The sequence below is a fragment of the Misgurnus anguillicaudatus genome, chromosome 10 (genome assembly GCF_027580225.2).
Source record: "Misgurnus anguillicaudatus chromosome 10, ASM2758022v2, whole genome shotgun sequence".
Classification (NCBI taxonomy): domain Eukaryota; kingdom Metazoa; phylum Chordata; class Actinopteri; order Cypriniformes; family Cobitidae; genus Misgurnus; species Misgurnus anguillicaudatus.
Genome location: NC_073346.2, coordinates 36940508 through 36962531, shown reverse-complemented (window position 1 = coordinate 36962531; position 22024 = coordinate 36940508). Strand labels below are relative to the sequence as shown.

At 35.9% G+C, this 22024-nt stretch overlaps 1 protein-coding gene across 1 annotated transcript in view; it reads right to left on the bottom strand.

Annotated features, from left to right (window-relative positions):
- Window positions 1-21601, bottom strand: part of col28a1b (collagen, type XXVIII, alpha 1b) — a 30575-nt gene extending 8974 nt beyond the window's left edge. Inside the window, exons 1-29 of the mRNA XM_073872533.1 lie at window positions 21398-21601; window positions 20692-20822; window positions 14930-15495; window positions 14510-14530; window positions 12361-12420; window positions 12219-12272; window positions 11825-11869; window positions 11704-11730; window positions 11300-11344; window positions 11175-11219; window positions 10099-10152; window positions 7061-7129; window positions 6708-6776; window positions 6548-6616; window positions 6396-6464; window positions 6243-6311; window positions 5979-6047; window positions 4539-4607; window positions 4362-4431; window positions 4201-4271; window positions 3993-4064; window positions 3846-3914; window positions 2187-2255; window positions 2046-2114; window positions 1843-1911; window positions 1677-1745; window positions 883-951; window positions 691-759; window positions 229-309 (exon numbers count right to left, since the gene is read on the bottom strand). Of these exons, the coding sequence (XP_073728634.1) occupies window positions 229-309; window positions 691-759; window positions 883-951; window positions 1677-1745; window positions 1843-1911; window positions 2046-2114; window positions 2187-2255; window positions 3846-3914; window positions 3993-4064; window positions 4201-4271; window positions 4362-4431; window positions 4539-4607; window positions 5979-6047; window positions 6243-6311; window positions 6396-6464; window positions 6548-6616; window positions 6708-6776; window positions 7061-7129; window positions 10099-10152; window positions 11175-11219; window positions 11300-11344; window positions 11704-11730; window positions 11825-11869; window positions 12219-12272; window positions 12361-12420; window positions 14510-14530; window positions 14930-15495; window positions 20692-20803 (2289 nt within the window). The 5' untranslated portion in view covers window positions 20804-20822; window positions 21398-21601. The remainder of the gene's footprint in view (window positions 1-228; window positions 310-690; window positions 760-882; window positions 952-1676; window positions 1746-1842; window positions 1912-2045; window positions 2115-2186; window positions 2256-3845; window positions 3915-3992; window positions 4065-4200; window positions 4272-4361; window positions 4432-4538; window positions 4608-5978; window positions 6048-6242; window positions 6312-6395; window positions 6465-6547; window positions 6617-6707; window positions 6777-7060; window positions 7130-10098; window positions 10153-11174; window positions 11220-11299; window positions 11345-11703; window positions 11731-11824; window positions 11870-12218; window positions 12273-12360; window positions 12421-14509; window positions 14531-14929; window positions 15496-20691; window positions 20823-21397) is intronic.
- Between the last annotated feature and the right edge of the window lie 423 nt (window positions 21602-22024).

The following is a 22024-nucleotide window of genomic DNA, read 5'->3' as shown; positions in this document are numbered from 1 at the left end:
AACTTTTTTTAAAACCACTAGCAGATAAAGAGTCAACTCTAGACACTTCACTAAAACAATATAAAAAAAAAAAAAAAACAAGATTAGGCTTGTAGCCCAAATAATGCCAGAGTTATATTAATTTGAACGTGCACGTCACCAAAAGGGTGTGGCAGTTAAGGAGTTAATCTAATATTTCATTATAAAGTATTTTGCTTCTGTATGTGTGAAGCTTTTGAATCTTCTGACCGGTTGTCCTGTTCCTCCAGGTTCTCCCAGACCTCCTCTCTCTCCTTTGCGTCCCTGAGTTCCTGGAAAACCGCGATCACCCTACAAATAATCCAGTGAAAATCCATTAGTCAAATTTTTTTTGTCAAGATACAACTACATGAAAATCTGGAATCTGAAGGTGCAAAAAAATCCAAATATTGAGATAATGGCATTTAAAATGGTCCAGCCGAAGTCTTTAGCAACATATTACTAATGATAAATATTTTTTGTATGTTTACGGTAGGAAATTTACAAAATATCTTTATCGAAGATGATCTTTACTTAATATCCTAATGCTGTTACCCAAAAATCGATCACATCTGTGCTACTTGTGAATGCTTATCATCTCATTTTACAGATGAAAATAATAAAATTGGAAACAGCAAAATTTTAAGTACTGGATGAATTTATCCTTTTATCTGACTATAAGATCATCCTCACCTTCTGGCCGGGCGGACCCTCTCCAGGAATGCCTCTTGGCCCTTGTACACCTTGATATCCAGGTTCACCCTGTATATATTCCAATAAAGTATAAAATGTTAGTACATTAAGTTGTTTGATCACACTGTATATCCAAGCTGCTAAGAATGCATTTGACAACCTTATATATACTGTATTCTTAATAAATGATACCTTAGGTCCTTGTATGCCCTCTCCTGGTAGTCCTGGTGGCCCGGCTGGTCCAGTCTGACCAATTGAGCCCTGCAGCCCAAAATAAAACAAAATCTGAATTGCAAAATCTTTTGAAGCTAAGAATGTGTGTCCCCAAAATCAAAAGATGAAGTGAAATGAACTAGGGATGCACCGATATGGAAATTTTGGCCGACACCGATAACCGATAACTCTTTATATTTGGGGGCCGATAACCGATATATATATAGGCCGATAAATATTCATATTATTTTCACAATGAAAAACTCCCAGACCACTGAGATCTTGTCTTTGCGCTAGACTAGCATACTCTTCTTAAGCCCGCAACACGTGTCATCTTCGTGCTATGTCACAGAAAGCAAAGCACCAATCAAAACTCCACATGGCCAGCAATGAGCAAGTGAAGTGGTTCAACAAACCAAAATAATCCATTATTTATCGGCTTTCATTTATCGGCCTAATTTTGCTATCAGACCAATAACCGATAAAATAAAAATAAGCAGTTATCGGCCTATAACGATATGTCGGCTGATATATTGTGCATCCCTAAAATGAACCCTGCTTTAGGACTATTGAAAATATTTTGCATCATGCCAGTAGTTATAAGACAACTGAACACACATCATACTGCGCAATAATTTTATATTAATTATCTGTAATGAAACGATTACCTGTTTTTTACATTGTATAATTCATCCAACAGTGGATTGTCATCTCATGAAATGTTATTGATATTTATTAGTTTATATTTATTCTACATTAAAATATACTCTCACCTTTGGGCCCATCAACCCAAGACCTGGTGCTCCAGCGGGACCTGTGGGACCTGAAGGGCCTCGATCCCCCTGTGACAAATAAAACAAAGTTACTTTAAAAAATTTTGTGATGAATGTGTATGGTCCTACATAAAGTTAGAGATGTGTTTTCAAATAAGCACCTTACCTTTGGCCCAGGTAAACCGATACCTTCTAGTCCAGTTTCACCTGTAAGACCCGGTAAACCTGGCGGTCCCTGCACATCACACAGATGGCACAGATTATTGTTTTAAACTTCCAGGTACTGGTATCGGTTTAAAATTGATTAAATATACTATTTGGGACAGTTTCCCAGACAGGGCAGTTTATCACAATGATGTATTTATTTACAGGTGGTCCAAGAAAGCCTTCCCCTCTCAATCCTGGTGGTCCAGTGGGTCCTGGTAATCCTATGTCACCCTTAAAAACAAAGCAGATGGATTATTTATATGACAGAATCACAGTATGTTTCTGGAAGAAACTCACTCATACCTTAGGCCCTACAATGCCCATTCCTGGTTCTCCAACAGGTCCTGGTGGACCAACTGGACCAGCATCTCCCTACAGGTAAATAAAAATTAACATGGTTTTATGTTATGATCATTAATTGAATGCGATAAATTACAATGCTTACTGTTTTTTACCTGGATTGGGTGGCATATAAGTATTACGCATGAAATACATATGCCAAATTCAAATTTTGCATGCATTTGATACGCCAGTCCTTCCTGTTCACTTAATACTGTGCATCTTTTCATGCCGTTTTATATGGAGGACTGGGAGTGCAAAAATTACCAATAAATAAACAAATACATGTACAAAGAAATATTTAAAACAAATATAAATAAATAAATACAAAAATAAATATGCAAAGAAATATAAAAACAAACCTAAATAAATAAATGAGTGTTGCATTTTTTTTTCTTTATTTTTGTATTAAAATGTTTTAAACACATTTAATTCTTTCCCCGCCATTGACGAGATATCTCATCAATTAAGAGAAAACGCTTCCCCGCCAAAGACGAGATTTTCCGTCTTTCCGCAATACCGCTATTATCCACCAGGTAAAAAATGCTGGCGGTGAAAGAGTTAATATACATTTTTATTTATTCATGTATTAATTTATTAACATTTAATTATTTTTTTTACATTTATTTATTTCCACATTTATTTATTTCTAAATAAATGTGTTAAAAATATTTTAATACAAAAATAAAGAAATAAAAGTTGCAATACTCATCTATGTTTGTTTCATATATTTCTTTGTACATGTATTTATTTATGTATTTATATTTTTTGCACTTCCAGTCCTCCACAGTTTTATGTATCGATTTCTTTATTTTTTGTTTTACCTTTGACGCTTGGGTTTGGGGATGGGACAGAAGCGTTAACGCTTGACGGAAGGCTTGTCTTAAGTGTGGCCAACAGCCACTCACAGTGGCCGCAACACATGCTCCGGTCTTCCATAAATGTAATTGGCTGTAAGTTATTTGCATAAGGCGATGATGTGATTGGCTGACGCACGCCTTGCCGCTTGAAAATTTATGAAATGTTCAACTTCTGCCGTAACGGCAGTGACGCAGCGCCGACGGATCCACAATTTAGTTCAGCAACGCTTGACGTCACCCATTAAAAAGCGTTAATGCTTACGCCCCATGTTAATGTACTGTTAGAGCAACTTTTTGTTACGTAAAATGACATCCTAACCCAAACCCCAATTCTAACCCCATATAACTGAACAGGAAGGACTGGCGTATCATATGCATGCAAAATTGTAATTTGGCGTATATATTGCACAACTTTTCACACTGCCTGCTTTTTTGACTTGGTGTATGCCTGTGGCAATATCAACACAATCATGGCAATTCGTACGTATTTTACGACGTGGCTAATTCATATTAATTTGTATGACCATATTCATTCGTTTTCGTACAATTTTCTTTTAACCCTGTAAAGTTGAGGTTAGGGGTTGGGTTCATTATTGTTTTTATTTTACAATAATCATACATATTTGTACGATTCACTTTATACGAACTAGCCAACCCGTAAAATATGTACAAATTCCTGTGATATCAATCTGTCAATACTTGGAAACAAAATAATTTTTCTGTCAATAGAGCCTAATTTGTACTAAACTGTACTTAAACCTACCTTATTTCCAGGTATGCCCCGTCCTGAAGGTCCAGGAATACCTGGAGGTCCAACATTTCCTGGTTTTCCCTATTGTAAGCGAAAGAAACTGCAGCTTAGCAAGAAACCAGCGAGAATACTGTTCTTAAACTTAAATATTTATTTTACTTTGGCTCCTTCTGTTCCCGCTGGTCCCAATGGTCCTGGTTGGCCCCGGAGTCCCCTGTCTCCTCGATCCCCCTATTGGAATATAATATAGCATACTAAATGTATTGTTTTCTGTGAATTTGGTTATTTATGAAGTGACAAGTGCAAAACATTGCTGTGTATTTGTGGTCTATCTTTCATTATACTGTATGTATAATATAAATTACACCTTCTCCCCTCGTAGGCCTCTTCCAGGTGGTCCGTCGTGTCCTCTGGGTCCTGGTAAGCCTATATCACCCTAAATATCAAACATTATATTATAGTACACGCCCGTTGAACCTTTGAGGTGTAAAGCAATAGATATTAGCATGTTATTAAAAGTATCACCCTTTGGTCCCATGGTCCCATTATCTCCTGGTACACCAGTCTCACCTGGTAAACCTTGGAATCCAGGTTCACCCTATGGCATCAAATCTCTTTATTATTACTTAACCATATACACAACATTTTAGGTGTATATGTGTATATAATAAATTGTGTATATTATTTATAGAAATGACAACTTACTTTGGGTCCTGGTTCTCCAATTCCTCTTTCTCCAGGAGCTCCAGGCTCACCATGAAAGCCCTGTTCTCCCTAAGAGAAACTGAAACCTTTAACCTTTGGGCTAAATTTAGCATTCTGTTATTTTATTACAAATGTAAACAATAACAAAACTTTTTTTATATAAATGCTGCACAGTGATATTAAAGGGAAAATATGCTAATTTTCCAGCTCCCCTCGAGTTACACATTTGATTTTTACAGTTTTGGAATCCATTCAGCCGATGTCCAGGTCTGACGGTACCACTTTTAGCATAGCTTAGCACAATCCATTGAATCTGATTAGACCATTAGCATCACGCTAAAAATAACCAAAGAGCTTTGATGTTTTTCCTATTTAAAACTTGACTTTTCTGTAGTTACATTGTGCATTAAGGCTATATTTATAAAAAAATATATTTATATAATATATTTAATAATATATAGTAGCAGAATAAATAAATCAGCTAAATCAGCATATTTTTATCAGCATAATACTAGTTTAAACAAATATTGTATTTATTATTTACTGGCAGTTTCTATGAAAGGATTTACTGGGTGGATTTGTAAATACAGATTATGAGTGCATGTGCGCCACATACACATTCAGTTCTTGTGCATGGATTGTGGTTAAAACAAATGTTTTGTAGAGATTTACTGCGTTTGTATTAGCTATTATGGCAACGTCTAACTGCACAAATTATGTCGGTCTTCCTGGATTTCATAATAAACATTAAACAGCCAGCCAAAACGGCACACTTGTGTCCTTCGCAATAGACTACCATTAGCTTTAGAGACTCACCGGAAGTCATAAACAAGAAAGCTCAAAGATGGTGGTGCTCATTTATGTCAAAAAACAGGTGGATACACTTATTCTGGTGTAATAATCAGGAGGCACAATGATATTACGCAGTAACCGAAAATAGTCCCCTTCTATTGAAAGGTACCAAGGGGAGTATTTTTAGGTACTGTATAATATCATTGCGCCTCCTGCAGCCATGTTATGGCAGCAAAGTCCTTGATTATTACGCCAGAATGAGAGTATAGTTCCTGGCCATATTGGCCTAGAAAATTGCAACTTTTAATTTTCCATCGATCTTAGTACACACTATAACTAAAGAAGAGTCAAAGTTTAAATAGGAAAAATATCAAAACTCTTTGGTTATTTCTGGGCGTGATGCTAATGGTCTAATCAGATTCAATAGATTGTGCTAAGCTATGCTAAAAGTGGTAGTGCCAGACCCGGAGATCAGCTGAATGGATTCCAAAACGGTAAGAATCAAATGTTTAACTCTAGAGGAGCTAGAAAATTGGCATAAAAGGTGAAGTGTCCTTTAACATTATATATTACTATATAATATCCTACGTCCATATTCAACACAGGAACCATTAGTTTTATAATGCATCTTATATACTGTTGTCTTACCTTTTGACCCATAAGTCCTGTCCCAGGATACCCTCTTTGGCCAGGAGGACCAATTGGTCCCTGATTCCCCTATTTAGGTATTTAGATTAAGAAATGACTGCATGAAAATAACTACGGTAAATGCATAAAGTAAATGCACATTTCTCAGTGCAAGTTGATATATGAGTTACATTGTAAAAATGTAATGCTTCGGGTCGGGATTAGAAATTTATTTTCAACATTTAATTGAATGAATGATTGACATGCGTTAAAATGACCAAATACCTTTGCTCCTTGAATCCCTTTGCCAGGGGATCCTATTGGTCCAGTTGACCCGGGAGGCCCAGCATTGCCCTAAGAGGATGAACACATCACATGCTAATAAATCTGCACAATAGATACAGAATGGCCATTTATTGCACACAACTGCATTTTCACCTTTTCACCTTTAACTCCATAACCTGGGAGCCCACGATTACCAGGAGGGCCAGTAAAACCTGGATCACCCTTAAAAATGAACATGACAAATTAAATATAACTAAATAACTATAGCAATATGCCCCTTGTGACTTTATCATCATTCATCTTACCTTTGGTCCAGGAAATCCTTCACCTGGAACTCCTGGGTTTCCTTTTGTTCCTGGTGGACCAAGAAGACCCTTAAAGACCCCATAACATTATTATTTCGCATCTACTGTACAGTAAGTATGTCATACATCTCTAAGGACTTTTAAAGAGAGATTTACTTACAGGTACCCCAGGCTGACCCGCACCAGGCTGACCAGGAGGACCCGTTCTTCCAAAATTTCCTTTGTCTCCCTAACAAGACAGACAAACATTTCAGAACATCCTCAAAATTGGACTCTATTCATCCAAATAATATTAAAGTTACAAATGAATTGTGTAATATCTAAATATTTTTCTCAAAGACAAAATTTTGATTATTTGGTAAATAAATGAAGGCTTAAATATTTTAACATTTTATACTAAGACTAAGACACCCCCATCTTCTCCAAAGTTAAAAGTCTTCCAAGACCTAATGATCTGAACTGGGCTGTCTACATTTGTTTTTTATATCCATATATTTCCTAACCCTTGTTTACCTTTGGACCAGGAAATCCAATTCCGATGTCTCCGGGTGGTCCAGAAGCACCGGCCCGTCCTCGATCCCCCTACAGTAAAAGTAAGTGTTTCACTTGAACACCTTTTTAGTATTACAGTAGATTTTAAGGACTGAACACATGAACACATCTGCAGGTCCATGTAAAACCTCTTCCTACAGAATGGCTGCCATTCATAAAATCCAACAAATTACACTTCTTTTATGTTTGTTTTTAATGTTTGTCGTTCTGGTTCTGTATTCTGACAACGCGTTCTAAGCCGTGATAAACTACCCCGGTAACCCCACGGTTCAGACCGCATTACATAAGTATCACTGCGGCACTGTTGCTACGTACTGATTTTTTTTACAATCTATGGTACTGATTTATGAAAATAAACACCTTTAATCATATTTTTAATTTGTCTACAATTGCACAATTAATGGCGATATCCAGATAAATGGCAATAAATATTGTTGAGTCATTTTGTCAATAAAGAGAAAGCGTTACGAGGAGTTTCTACCTCAAATTCATATGTCCGCTATTTTTCACTGGGTGGCGATCTTGCCCAACTTAAACACTGATGCATTCACGCAACACTAAAAACACTGTGTAAGTTTTGATCATGGCGCTGAATCTGATCTCTTACAAAAGTTCTTCACAAAAATGGAATTATCTCAGCATTTAGCAGAAAATTTGAGAGGTGATAAGAGAGCAAACGAAGGTAGGATGAAATGTTTTTTTTAAGCAGAGGGTCTGTTCTTTCATTTGATATTTTATCTTTATTTAAAGAAGATAATTTTTCTGTAAGGCATTAAAACTGGGTGGCAACTTAAAAAAAAAATGCTGACGGGAAAGAGTTAAGCATGCTTCCAAGCATATTTGATCATCACTTCAACAGTTGCACAATATAAATTTTAATGTATAAATTAGATGAATGTTCACTGTAAAAAAACTCCGTAGAAATTGCAGCTGGGTTGCCGGTAATTTGCCGTGGATTTGCATTTGTGTTGTTTACTGGCGGGAGTTTGTTCAAAGTTGAATGAACATTAAACATTTGCAGGTCTTTGTCTTTACAGAGTAAAACTTAAAAAACAGCATCAAGCAAAACATTCTGGGAAACATAATCTGAAGCAAAAAACAGAAAAAGGTTGATGATGATTTCTGATTCCCAGAATGCTTTGCATGAGGCTGTTATTGTATAGTTTTATTCTGTAAAGATAAAGACTTGTTAATATTTAAAATTTATTTAACTTTGAACAAACTCTTGCCAGTAAATAACATAAATGTAAATCTACGGTAAATTACCGGCAACCCAGCTGCAATAACATTTAAACTTCTACGGAATTTTTTTACAGTGTTGATTTAGGAAAATCATTGTGTCTTTGCTGCATCTGTGGCGGAAGAGTAATATTTGTACTATTATAATTACAACTTATTTGTGTTTTATTTTATTAAATCCTGCTATGCATATGAAGTAACCGCTTTATAAAAGCAATAAGCCCCGCAAAGCGTTACAGTGCATATTATAACAGCTAAGGGGGTTTTATAGCCTGGGTGCCAGCAGATCTTAGCCCCGCCCACCACAATTTGAAAAACGGGGAAGATCGAATTCTGATATATATACTGTATATAACAGCGGACCAGCCACTTTTTATTTTTTGTTCCTCCTTTGAAATGTAAACAATGTACGCGAATCTCATCCACGCGTCAGCTCCTACACTGCCCAGCTCCATGCACAGAGACACCAGACGCACATTTCACCGGGACAGCGCCACCCGGCACTCGTGGGCCAGTACAAGCGACACAGTAGCCCATCTGTACAGATGTGAAGGTAAGATTCATCCAAACATTCGCTAAGTTTGTCTAAATGGGCCTAAAAGTCGCTAGATGTAGCAATACAGTCGCTATTTTAGCAACACAGTCGCTGAGTTGGCAACGCTGCTTCAGCCAATCCCCTTTTTTTAAGCAAGTAAACGCCACCCATTGATTAACATTGAATTTGCATACAAGTTGAAAATGAAAATAAAAACGAAAAAGAAAATGAAAACAAATAATTTAAACAGAACATAAAATTAAAACTAAACTTTACATTTTAATTTTGTCCCTATTATTGCTTGGGCATGAATAAAAAGCCTTAAAAAAATGTATTTACAGATTCCTTTTCAAGCTTGCCTTTTTATTTTAATATTGTCAGTCTTGACTCAAGATTATATTGAAAATGAAATGTCAAATCATCAATTTAATTTTCTTTTTTAATTTGGCCAGAATGATGCTTCATCACGTTAAAAATGAAAATGAAATAATGTTTTAATTTTTATTTTAGCATTTAATTTTCAAATTTGGGACATATTTTGCAATTTTATTTTTATTTTATAATTTAATTAATTATTTTATAATTTAATTAATTAATTTAAAAAAGACATAAAAACATTCCATACAACAGTGGCGCAGTGATACTTGTGATGCGGTCTGAATCGTGGGGTTACCGGGGTATTTTATCACGGCTTAGAACGCGTTTCAACCAATCAGAATGAAGAACCAGAACGAGCCGTTTTATAATTTTTATTTTGATACCTGTTAATTCTATTACAATAAATTACTGCGATGGTGAGGTTGTTCAAGTTACTATACATGAATCCAGTACTGCTTGTATCAACTAATTATGAATAATGAATCTTGTGTTCAAGGATAAATCAGCAATCTGTGATATAAATGGGTGATGTTGCAAATAATTTACAACACTTTTAGCATTAGAAAAAAGGTTTTATGGCATTTCACATGAGATTTTTCAGTGAATAAAGACAAGCTTTGTCGCAACGATTTTACACTTGAATTATATATCTCTCTGATTTTCAAGGCACTCTTTGTGCTAAATGGCCATAATATCAGAGCAGCAGATGCACATTAACATAGACACGGAAACTTCTCTTAAATGTCAGTTCTTTGCAACCCAGATAAAAGAAATACTGAGAATGTTTCAATGATAGACATAAATTAACAACTTTTAACTGGCAATGGAATGGAAGATATTGACCTACTTTAGGTCCTGGTTGTCCTTCGGGTCCCTGGTCTCCTGGAAGCCCATTTAAACCCTGGTAAAAGAATTAAGAAATATAAAAATGTGGTATTAAACATTTATTTAATAAATAAAGAATAAAACATAAAAATATGAAAAATTTAAAGGTGCAATATGTAACTTTTTTTTAGAAGGATCTCTTGACAGAAATCCAATATAATATACATAACTATATTATCAGTGGTGTATAAAGACCTTACATAATGAACTGTATCGTTTTTAGATTGTCCCCTTACATCGAAGTTGCCATTTCACGTCATCATGTTTCCTAAAGAGACAAACTGCTCTACATTGGACGCGGATGACGTACAACGCGGCTGACGTGTTATATGGTGTGCCCCAGCTGTTTTTTTTTTTTTGTGCGTTGGGGCTTTGTTTACAGTCTGAGGGAGACGCTGTAAGTTTGAAAAAAAAACTTCGCAAACATTTTTGAGAATAATACATCAACCGGAAGAGAAGACAATGCTGAATAAAGTCTTCATTTTTGTTATTTTTGGACCAAAAATGTATTTTTGATGCTTCAACACATTCTAACTGACTCAGTGATGTCACATGGACTACTTTGATGATGTTTTTATTACTTTAAAATATCTTAAACTGTGTTCAGAAGATGAACGGAGGTCTTACGAGTTTGGAACGACATGAGGGTGAGTCATTAATGACAATATTTTCACTTTTGGGTGAACTATAACTTTAAAATGCGCCCTTGAAGCATCTGTTGAATGTTACATATATGATTTAGCAGATCTGGGGCACCACTGACTTTCATTGTAGAAAGAAAATGTTTTATGGAAGTCAGTGGTGACCAGATCTGTTTGGTTACAAACAATAATAAAAATCATTTTGTGGGAACTATCCCTTTAACTTGGTCAATGTCACAATGTCAGTTTCCTTATTAGAGACTCATATAAAATGTAGAACCTTCCATGTAAGGGAAACAAATCAGATTTGCATTATATTCTCCACAATGATAAACCTTCCCCAATTTCTGTGAATTTGGCAGAATTTCATGTAAAGAGATAAACAGGTATACTGTGCCTGCTCTCCTCTTAAGCCCCGTGGCCCTGGAGGCCCTTCAGTGCCCTGTGAAATTTAACATAAAACTTATAATAATGAATTAATAACATAGCATATTTCTGAACAATTATTTGGGGGAGACATACCTGATATCCCTTTTGACCTGGTGGTCCACAGCTACCTTGAGCCCCCTATAAAAGGACTGAAGACATTAGATTGAATTGTGCAATAGCATGCATGTCAACAGTGAGAGTATTAGGCCGATTTCTCTGACTTCTTAAATTTGAATAGTACATGGAGATTTTTTTTATATGGAGAAAGTATATCTGTCTTTCTCCATATAAGTATAGACTTGCATGACTGAAATAACGGCCTGTAGGCATTGCAAACATAGCTGCCTGGTGGCGTGACTTCCCTAAAGAGACTTTGCTGATGCCAACCTCATGCATCTTAAGTCTCATGCAATATATTACTGTACATATACATTATTTAGCATTTTATGGAAAAAGTTCAGCCGCATGATTAATAACAAAAAAAACTTATATCATACCTTATCACCTTTGAAGCCAGGTCTGCCCTGTGGATGAGAGACCGGTCACTGTCTTAATAGCAAAACAGAATGCATACAACATATTTAATGGACTGCCACAATTTTAAATCAGTATATTTACCTCTGAACCTTCGATACCTGGAGGACCATGCTGCCCTGTTTCCCCCTTAAATCACAACAATAATTAACATTATTTCACCTGATAAAATCATCACAATTACAAAAAAGGGAAAATTAAAAAAAAATAATCCTCATGTCGTTCCTGTTAAAATCTCTTTGATTTTCTGAACACAAAGGAAGATGTTTGCAGTCAGGAAGCAGAAAAGCCATTGACTTCCATAGTATAGGATAAAAAAATAATATGGAAGTCAATGGTGCTCAAAAACTAATTGGTTACCATAATTTCTTAGAATATCTTCGTGTTCAACAAAATCAAGAAATTTATACAGACTTGAGTTTGAATAAATATTGAGTGAAATATTCCTATATTTTTTAAATCTAAATTTTTTTTTTACCTTTGAGCCTTTCATGCCAGGGGCTCCTTCATAACCTGGATCTCCTTTTTCGCCCTAAACAGAATACACAATTTTGTCAAAAAGCCTCATAATTGATACAAATGAGCAAAAATGGTAACAATTACATTTCCAAAATACTTACAGGACTTCCTGGAGGACCTGTTGCACCTTTCTCACACAAACACACTGCTGGCTGTGGACACTATAGTTTGAGAAAGAAAACATTAGTTTGCAGACAACACATCAGTCTCCCTTAAAGATTTAAATTCTTGGCGTCTGTCCTTTTGTCATCGGTGGGCCCCACATGTATTCAAACACTTCAGGGCGGTTTCCCGGACAGGGATTAGACTAGTCCTAGACTAAAATAAATGTAAGAGCTGTCCTAACTGAAAACAACTTGCACTGACACATCTTAAATAAATACATCAGTGCTCTTTGTTTTGCCTCAAAATGCACATAGTAATGTTTTTAGTAAGGCATGTTTGTTCAAACTAGTTATATTTCCTAAATATAGCTGCAAGCAGCAATTACCGGGGTCAAGCCAAAAAGGGCACAGAAGAAAGTAAAGTTGAGTTCGGATGAGCGGTTTGAAGAACCTCTTGATTTTAGACAAAATATTATAACAGTTATCAGGAAAAAAGCTGTGTTCTCATTCAGTGAAATATTTCCCTCTCATCCCGAGGAGCATTGACAACTAGAACACTAAAGAAAATGTGAGTGGTGATTGCAGTGGCAATTCTCAGCTCACAAAATGTTACAGTGGTGTTAATGAGTAAAAAGAGGCCACCCCATGTCTCTTCAATGTTCTGATGCAGAGATATAGCTCTTGTAAAAACGGTTGATAAGGTATCCTAATTGGTTTCTAGGGAGTTAATTGGCATGCACCAAGTCATGAAAGGAACAAACCATGATGACTCAAGATTTTAGATGTATTGGAGTAGTTTTAGGAAAAAATACCATATTTCTGTCTCAAAACCACTAGGTGGCACAATGACAAAATTGTGCATGCAACATCAGGTCATGATTGTGTTACATCTAGCTAGTTTTATGACTGTACATTTTAGTTTAGTTAAGAAACAGTTGTATGACCATAAGGCTGGCTTGTTATCAAAGGTTTTGTTCAATTATAAGGCCATCTAGTGGTGAAAGCATACAATCTTTTTTGTGTGGCCTCAGAATGTGCTCATGCATCAGCGTATCAAATCTGGTAAAAAAAAATATTTTCGTTACGAGTTACAACCATTTGTGTGTAAAAAAAACACAAAATTTGAAGGTAATTTTTCTTTTTTTGCAATTTTCAGCCATTTCTGATGAAAATTTTAATATAACGCCAATAGAACTTTTTGTTCAGAAGGTAAGGTAAGTTTCTTCCTATGGTGTTTTCGAGTCGATCGGAAAAACGCTTGCGGAGATATTCACGCGTGTTTTTTAAGCGCTATTTTGCTGCGCAGGGTTAACCGTAAGGCGAATTCTGGCATGTTTGGTATCGTTGGACTTGGCAACTATTCAGAACTTCAAAGAAACAAGTCCCGTGAAAATACGTCAATCGGAGCCAAAGTTATAGGCCTGTAAAGCATAAGTCTGACCACTAGGTGGCGCTGTGACGAAACTCTGCATGCACCCGTACATCACAAGTACCAAGTATCGTGTTAATAGGCTTAAGTTTGCCGAAGATACAGCCTCAAATCCATTTTTTTGCGCTCTACGTAAAATTCATTGATGCGGTTTACGGAAACGGATTAACGAATTGACATGAATTCCATAACTTTTTGCTTTTTGAGGGTCTGTACATGCTACATACCGATTTTCGTCGAAATCGGGCAAAAGCTCTAGGACGAGTTCGCAAAAGTAGGTTTTACGAATAATTCAAAATGGCAGAAATATTTTATGACGGAAAATGACGTCATAGGGTCCAGTCGAATCGGCTTGAGCCAAGGAATCAGAGGAAACAAGAATTTAATTTCTAGGACAAAAACGTAAGTGCAATTTTGGACTGTTGGTGGCCCTAGCGGGTTTGAGATAGAGACTCCAAATTTGCTGTGAAAATTCTTTAGACTATCAGTGTGCCCAATTTCATAACTTTCCTACGTACGGTTCTATGGGCTGCCATAGACCGCAATGGCAGAGGAAGAAGAAAAAGAAAACTAACGGTTTCAATAGGGGTCTTCGCCCCTTCAGAGCTTGACCCCTAATTAAACTAAGGCCTAGTCCTGGCTTAAGCTAATCCCTATCCGGTAAACCACCCCTTCATGTTTAAAAATCTCTTTTGCATTAGAAAGTCTTATACTCACTTCAGTCTCTGCAATTGTTTCCTGATAAAAAATAAAAAGAGAGATAAGCATATCAGTCGCATTAAAGAGCAACTCTATGATCATATCAAAACCAGTCAAAACAAACGGTGAAGACAATCATCTACATCAAAATCTCATGCACGGCTTTTGGAAACCTCTTTGTGTATTTTTGGGAGACGCCTAGTGTGGTCACAGATGGGGTCTGGCATTTTATAAGCTGGAAAACCCCTCATACAGATACAATTCAACTATTGATGTGTAAAGTTACTGCATTTGGATCTCAAATAGAAACATGAAGGAGTTTGACAAAGCCGTGCCAGTTAAAAATAGTTTGGAAACAGTCTGGAAGTTTGAAAAAAATACATTAGTCAAACAGACAGATGTTTGTCACATCACTGACAGATCAACAACATTTCTCACCAGCTGTTTAAAAAGTTTTTCTTCGAGCTGAGGGTCAGTGAGGCTATGGACATACAGGTTAGACGGGACACTCGCCACAGCCCGAAGCTTTTCACTGTTCACGTTGTCCTTTACCATGTGTGATAGGCCTATTGTGAACATCTTAATCTTTTGATTCTTGGCCTCATTGCTCGCCCCAATTATGTCAGGGTTGCGTGGATGATCGATGCCGTCTGTCATAAGCAGAGCAACCCTCACGCTTTTATTTTCGGTCTCGGTGGTGAAGAGCTGAGTTGCATTGGTTATGGCGTACGTCGAATACGTTCCCTGGCCAATGTAGATTGCGTTTTTCAGGCGACTCAGGAACGCATCCAGATCCCGCCAATCTTTAAAGTGTTGGTCGACAATGACAGTACTGCTGTAGTAGATGAGAGCAAAACGCATTTGAAGGTTCCAATTGGACACCCGTAGCTGCACCAGGCGTTCGGTGAACGTGCGCACAAATGATTTCTGTCTGTCAAACTTTATGACCTTTGCGCTCTCTGAGCTGTCCAGGATGTATGCTATCTCTAATGGACAGACTAACCCTGGAAAGAAAGAGAAAACTAAAGTTATAAAAGTAAACATGAGTGATAGTTCACCCAAAAATGAAAACTTTTTTATTATTCCCTGTTAAAAAAAAAAGAAACCATAATAGAAATTCTGTTGGATTTGATGGTTATAATGGGAATTTTATTGGTTGTAATGAAAACTATAATGGTCTCTGTGAGCAGAGATGGGCATAAATACATGGAAATGTATTTCAAATACAAATACAAAATACTGTGTCGAAAAATGTATTTAAATACAAATACAAAATACTGTGAGGAAAAATGTATTTAAATACAAATACAGTATTTTGTATTTTGAAAATACACAAAATACACGTGAAATTGGCGATTCAGTGCGAGTATCCCTATTAGGCTGAAATCTATCTGGGTCTATTTCTGAATGCCAAAAAGTATTTAGATGTGTGCAACTACTTAGAAACTTTCGTTTTATTTTACGTACCTCTTGCTTTCCCCTGCCCTGTTGGAAATAAAAAACTAGAAAAAAAACTTGGTATAAGACTGACATGACACCTTCATAATCATAACATGACATGTGTCATGAACATGAAGAAGATTTTATGCACATTTATGACAACTGCCATTAAGTGTCATTTACTCAATTATGTAATTTTTAATGGAAATATGACATTGTTTGAGATATCTTTGTTATGACAACTTGACACATAAACCAATACAACACAACTTGTTATAAATGATAAACAATAATGATCAAACTTAAGAAACTACATAGCTTTGTGGGTTAACATTACATTAAACTGTGATTTAAATGTCATTAAGTGTTGATACTATGTCAAATATTATTAATACTCGGTCAAATAAACATTATGAACTGAAGAATATTAACACTTAATGACATTTTAATGACAATTTCAATTTGTATCACTGGTAAAAAGTGGTCAGTTAAGTTGTCTTGGTTAATGTCAAGTTGTCACGAAAAGTTATGATGTATGGGTGTTAATGTCAAGCTGTCATAAAGACATCTCAAACAATGTCATCCTCGCAACAAAAACGACATAATTGAACAAATTACACCCAATGACAGTTGTCGTAAACGTCCATAAAATCTTCTTCATATTCATGACACGTGTCATGTCATGATTATGAATGTGTGCCTTATATAAAGTGATGTTTTATAAAAACTTTTTCAAAACTTTTTCATGTGTCATCGACCCACAACCTAAACAGTTTATATGTGAAGAAATCCACGTATTTACTTCTCACGAGACGAGTGAGAGAACTACTTTCTCTCATCGCTGCTTTTTGATGGTTTTGAGAACAATTACTCACGAGTCGCCCTCTGTCATTTCACAGAATTATACAACGGAGAGCACGTCAAGAATAAAACTCTTGTAGGTTTACTGAGGAGCCTGCAGGTTCACGCCGTAGAGTAGAGCCATGCCAATTGCAAAAGTGTAATCAAGGCTTCAACTGCACAAAGCTAAAAAGAAATCAGCAACTGTGTGCTGATTCCACCACTTGCCGCATCACGTGTGAAAGGGCCTTTAAAGGAAAACAGTTTTTCAATATTTTATGTTCTTACCTCAACTTAGATGAATGAATACATGCCTATCTTTTTTCAATATGTGCACTTCATCTTTGCACATCGTGTCATGAATGTGTTAGCATTTAGCCTAGTCCCATTTATTCCTTAGGATCTAAACAGGGAAGAATTTATAAGCCACCAAACACTTCCATGTTTACCCTATTTAAAGACTGTTACATGAGTAGTTCCATGAGTAAGTATGGTGGCAAAAAATAAAACGTGATTTTTAAGTGAATAATGACTATATTGTATGGTGGAGGAGCGCTGGGTTTGCAGCACTTCGACCTTTGGCGCAGTGGCATCATCACTCCTGTGGGGATGTTGTTGCGCGCTGGGGTCGGGGTGCTGCAGACTGGGTGCTCTTCCTCCATGCATTGAGGATGGATGGTTATGTGTTCGTTTGTCTAGGTTGAGGTGGGAACATTGTGAAATGTAGAAGAATGGTTGTTTTCCTTTAAGTCAAAAGTGTAGGCCTATTTGTCACACTCTGTCTCAGTCGTGCAACGTGCAAGTATGAATTTGAATCTCCTTTCGCGACAGTTATAATAACACAAATCACATCACACCCAATTATTCAGTCGCCCTTGCTTTTTTCCCACTCCAACATTTCAATTATTGCCCACTAAAAGCTGCACAGATATATTTGCTTACCTGAACTTTGGTGTCTGGTCTGAACTAGTTGATGCAAGAAAACATCACCCTGACTGGTTGATTGGCTCAAAGTATTTTGAGTATTTTAAAAATACAAAAATACTCATCTTAAATGTATTTAAATACAAATTACATTTCATTTTTTTCAAAGGCTTTAAAATACAAAATACAAAATACTATTTTGTATTTCAAATACGTATTTTAAATACATGTATTTGAAATACTGCCCATCCCTGTCTGTGAGTCTCTACTGGAATGTGTTAGGTTCTATTGGTGGGACCAATCTTAAATCTTACTGGATTATGTCCAAAAACACACTACAAAATGAATGTTGTAGTGGCTTAATGGTAAAAGCTAAGCTTTCTTTGTTTTTCAGAACCCAATGCAGATTTTAAAAAGTTTTGTTTGGGGTTTTCTGGGGCCAAATTTAATCTGGATCAAAATTATCCAAATTTGGAAATCCCATGTTTTGCTATCCAGGATCAGGTTAACCAGCTCACTTTTGTCCTGGTTTTTCAAAGCAAAATAATTGACTGGAATGTTTAAATGGTAGCCCAATCTTATGATTTTGAATAATTTACCATTGAATTAATCAAGAAGAAAATTTTAACAAAAAATGAAAATTTACAAATGTATTGTAGACTCTACTCTTTAACTCTAGGGTTATAAGTTTAAGTAAACATTTTTTAGAAGTTTTATTACATTTTTGTTTCTGAAATCCACCCTTCTGCTGGATTCAGAATATTCCTACTTTTTGGCATTAAACTAAGGGGCCCCTAAGGGGACATGGAGAAAATTTAAATACAGTTTAGTTTTGCGTGCGCACGTAAAACTATCGTGTGCGCACGTGAAAATATCACATTTTGTTTCGCGTGCACACGTAAAACTATCGCGCTCGCACATAAATTTTTTTTTTAAATTCTGCACATGTAGGTTTTACGTGAGCACGTGAAAGTTTCACGTGAGCACACAAAGGTTTCACGTGAGCACACGAAAGTTTTACGTGAGCACGCGAAAGTTTCACGTGAGCACAGGTTAGGGTTAGATTTTTTTACTCCAATGTCACCTTAGGGGCTCAGTATTTAACAAATCCCAATCTTACTAAAATGTTTTGACCAACACAAAGTAACGGTTTTATCAAGATTGTGATCCAATCCAAATCCAGAATCGATTTTTTTGTTAAACAACCAATGGCGGCCTTTTTCGAGGGCGCACAATGCAAAGTTCGTCACAACATGTATGTAGCCCGTCGTGTGGTTCATAATTTCAAAATGTGTGTTCGGCGCATCGAGTGATTCTATGTGCATCACGTGATTCTATGTGCATCACGTGTCTTGTTAAATAAGTGCCTGCTGCAGATGCGTCTAAAGGGTTTATGATAAAAGAGACGCTCACATTTGCCAGATACTCGCATAATCTCATGCGTAATCAGAGTTTACTGTTAAGGGAGTGTCTTGCGTGTATTTTGTGAAAGTGAGCGTCTCTTTTATCATAAACGGTTTTGATGCATGTGCAGCAGGCACTTATTTTGACAAAACACGTGATGAACATGGTTCACATGACGCAACAAACACATATTTTGAAATAACGAGCAACACACGACACTCTGAACACTTATTTTGAATTTGCGCCCCTCGGAAGAGGAGTCACAAGCCGCCACTGTGAACAACAACTTATTTTGAATTTTTGAGCTAATCCAGCAGACGAAATCCAAATGGATTACTTTTGAACAACTGGCACTGCTGCTGGTTAATATGGGAGTGGATGGTGACCGACTCTTTAAGCTTCAAAAGGACCCAAAAGCGGAAAAAATAATTCCACTTGACTTGTATATTTTAAATGTCTTGAAGGCACTTATACGAAAATAAAATTTATTATTTAAAGTCTTGATCTGTGCCTCTCTTTCAGTGCACATTGACATTCACTGTGCCTTAACAAGTGTTGGGGAAAGTTACTTTTAAAAGTAATCCATTAAGTTACTCCACAAAAAAGTAACTAATTGCATTACTTAGCTACTTTTCATGGAAGGTAATGCTTACATTACTTTTATGTTACTTTTGCGTTACTTTTTCTTACTTGGCTGAGGCTTGATCTCTTTCAGGCCTTGCAGATGTTTTTTGTGATCGCAAAAATGTCGAGCTCTGGCCTGCCATCTCCGTTTTTGACTCAAACTGTTTCCGCTCAGGCGCACAGAGTGCGTAATTCTATGTGAATGTGTTTAGTTTAATTCAGTACATTATTTTATTTTTTAAATTGAATTAATTCAACTGAAAATAACTCGCATCACTTTTTTTAAAAAGTAACTCAAATATTAATGTGTACATTTATAAAGTAATGCGTTACTTTACTCATTACTTCAAAAAAGTAATATTATTACGTAATGCACATTATTTGTAATGTGTTACCCCAACACTGGGCATAACTGTTGTATAAAGTTTTAGGATGCTTAATTTTGTGTGATTTCCACAAGAAAGTAGAGGAGTAAATATATTCAGGACACTTAAAATATATAACGCAAGTCGAGCTGAGTTATTTATTCAACAATTTTGGGTCCTTTGAAGCTTGAAAGGGTTTTCCAAGACAACACTATTAAAAAATAAAAAATAAATCTGCATTTAGGTTCTGAAAAACACAGAAACTCATTGGGGTTTAAACAACATGAGGGTGAGTAAATAATATTTGGGTGTACTATCCCTTTAAGTCATTCATATTAATTCATAGTTTCCTACAGATTAAACTATCATGCTGGGACGATTTAATGGTGTAGCCTACTACTGGTACATCAGCCAAATAAAATCCCACCACTACAACTGAACACATTACCAGTAGAGACCCACAGAGACCATTCTGGTTTCCAATAAAACCAAAACAGTACTTATAACTATTAAATAGTTTCTATTGTTTTCTTTCTGCAGGGTTATCCAAGACAATAAATAATAATGTCACACGTAATAAAACATTGAAATTAACATCTTTACCATTTTCCGGTTTGCTGGTGATATTGTTCAGTGTTTTTCCAGATGTTCTGTTGTTATGGGATCTGGCTACAAACAGCCAAAGTAACACGGAGAGGAAAATCACTTTGGCCATGTTTTCATCTAGGTTTAGTCTTGAAGACAATCAAAGAAAAAGCTTTCAGATTGTTTAAAGTACATATTAAATTAGCTAATGTAATAGTTTATAAAATCATTTGAAACAGATCACAAAGAGAAAATGCCACTTTGAATTGGGCTACACAACTTTATTTTAGTAATAGATGTCCGAACAAGCTCAGCATGAGCCAAAGAGATTTCTAAACACATCTAATGACTTTTAACACATGTGGCATAATAAATCAGAAAGTGCACAATGAGATGCAAGTTATTCACATTTCAATTTTTATCCAAAGTGACTTGCAAATGTGAGCATAACTGAACAGTACTGAAATAGGAAATTTGACAGATCATAAATGCAAAATGCATAGACATAAAAAAATCTTAAAGTAGTCTATTAATTATTTATAGTTTTACTTTCTTTTTACACCCACATATGTTCATGCTAAAATCTTGTTACTGTTTTAAACATATATTTTCTAATGATTTTGTTTTAAGCATGACTCACAGAAAACAACAACAAACGAGTAAATAAATAATTCAAAAAAGAGAGAAAATAGTCAAGAAAAATAAAACAGATTGAAGTACTTACCTTGCCTGTTACATAGAGACTTTGCACATGCTTCTGTCTCTCTTCTGTACATAACTCTGACTTCAGTCCAACAACACAGACCCAACAATGATGCCTCACTGAACCAAAGAGTATCTTTGACTGAACACACTGACTACAGGATCAATAAAACACAAGTAAAGCACTATGAACCACTATGAACTCAGAGATGTTTTGGACATGACTGCAGAGAGTTTTTTAGAGGAAGTTTTTCCTAAAAGATTTTGATTCCATGACTACAGAAAATATAAACAGGCGCCCCCAAAAGCTGGAAAAAATACAGTACCGCTTCTGAGATTTCACATCAGCCCTTGGTTCACATCTTGTCTTTTAAGCATTTAAAGACTCTTAAAAAAATAGTCTGCACTATTTTCAGAACTGCATTTTGTTATTTTGGGAAATGGAAAAAAATTTCACAACGTGGAAAAGTGTGTAAGATGTTTATATTTATTCTTTAAACAGTGACAACTGAGAATTTGTAATATTACCTTTTCACTATTTTCCACATTTTTTGATCTGTAGAGGGCAGTAACGTGTTTAAATACCGTTCAAATAGACTTTGTGTGTGCGACTCTTTATTTGTTTTTCATAGATTTATTTCGTTTATTT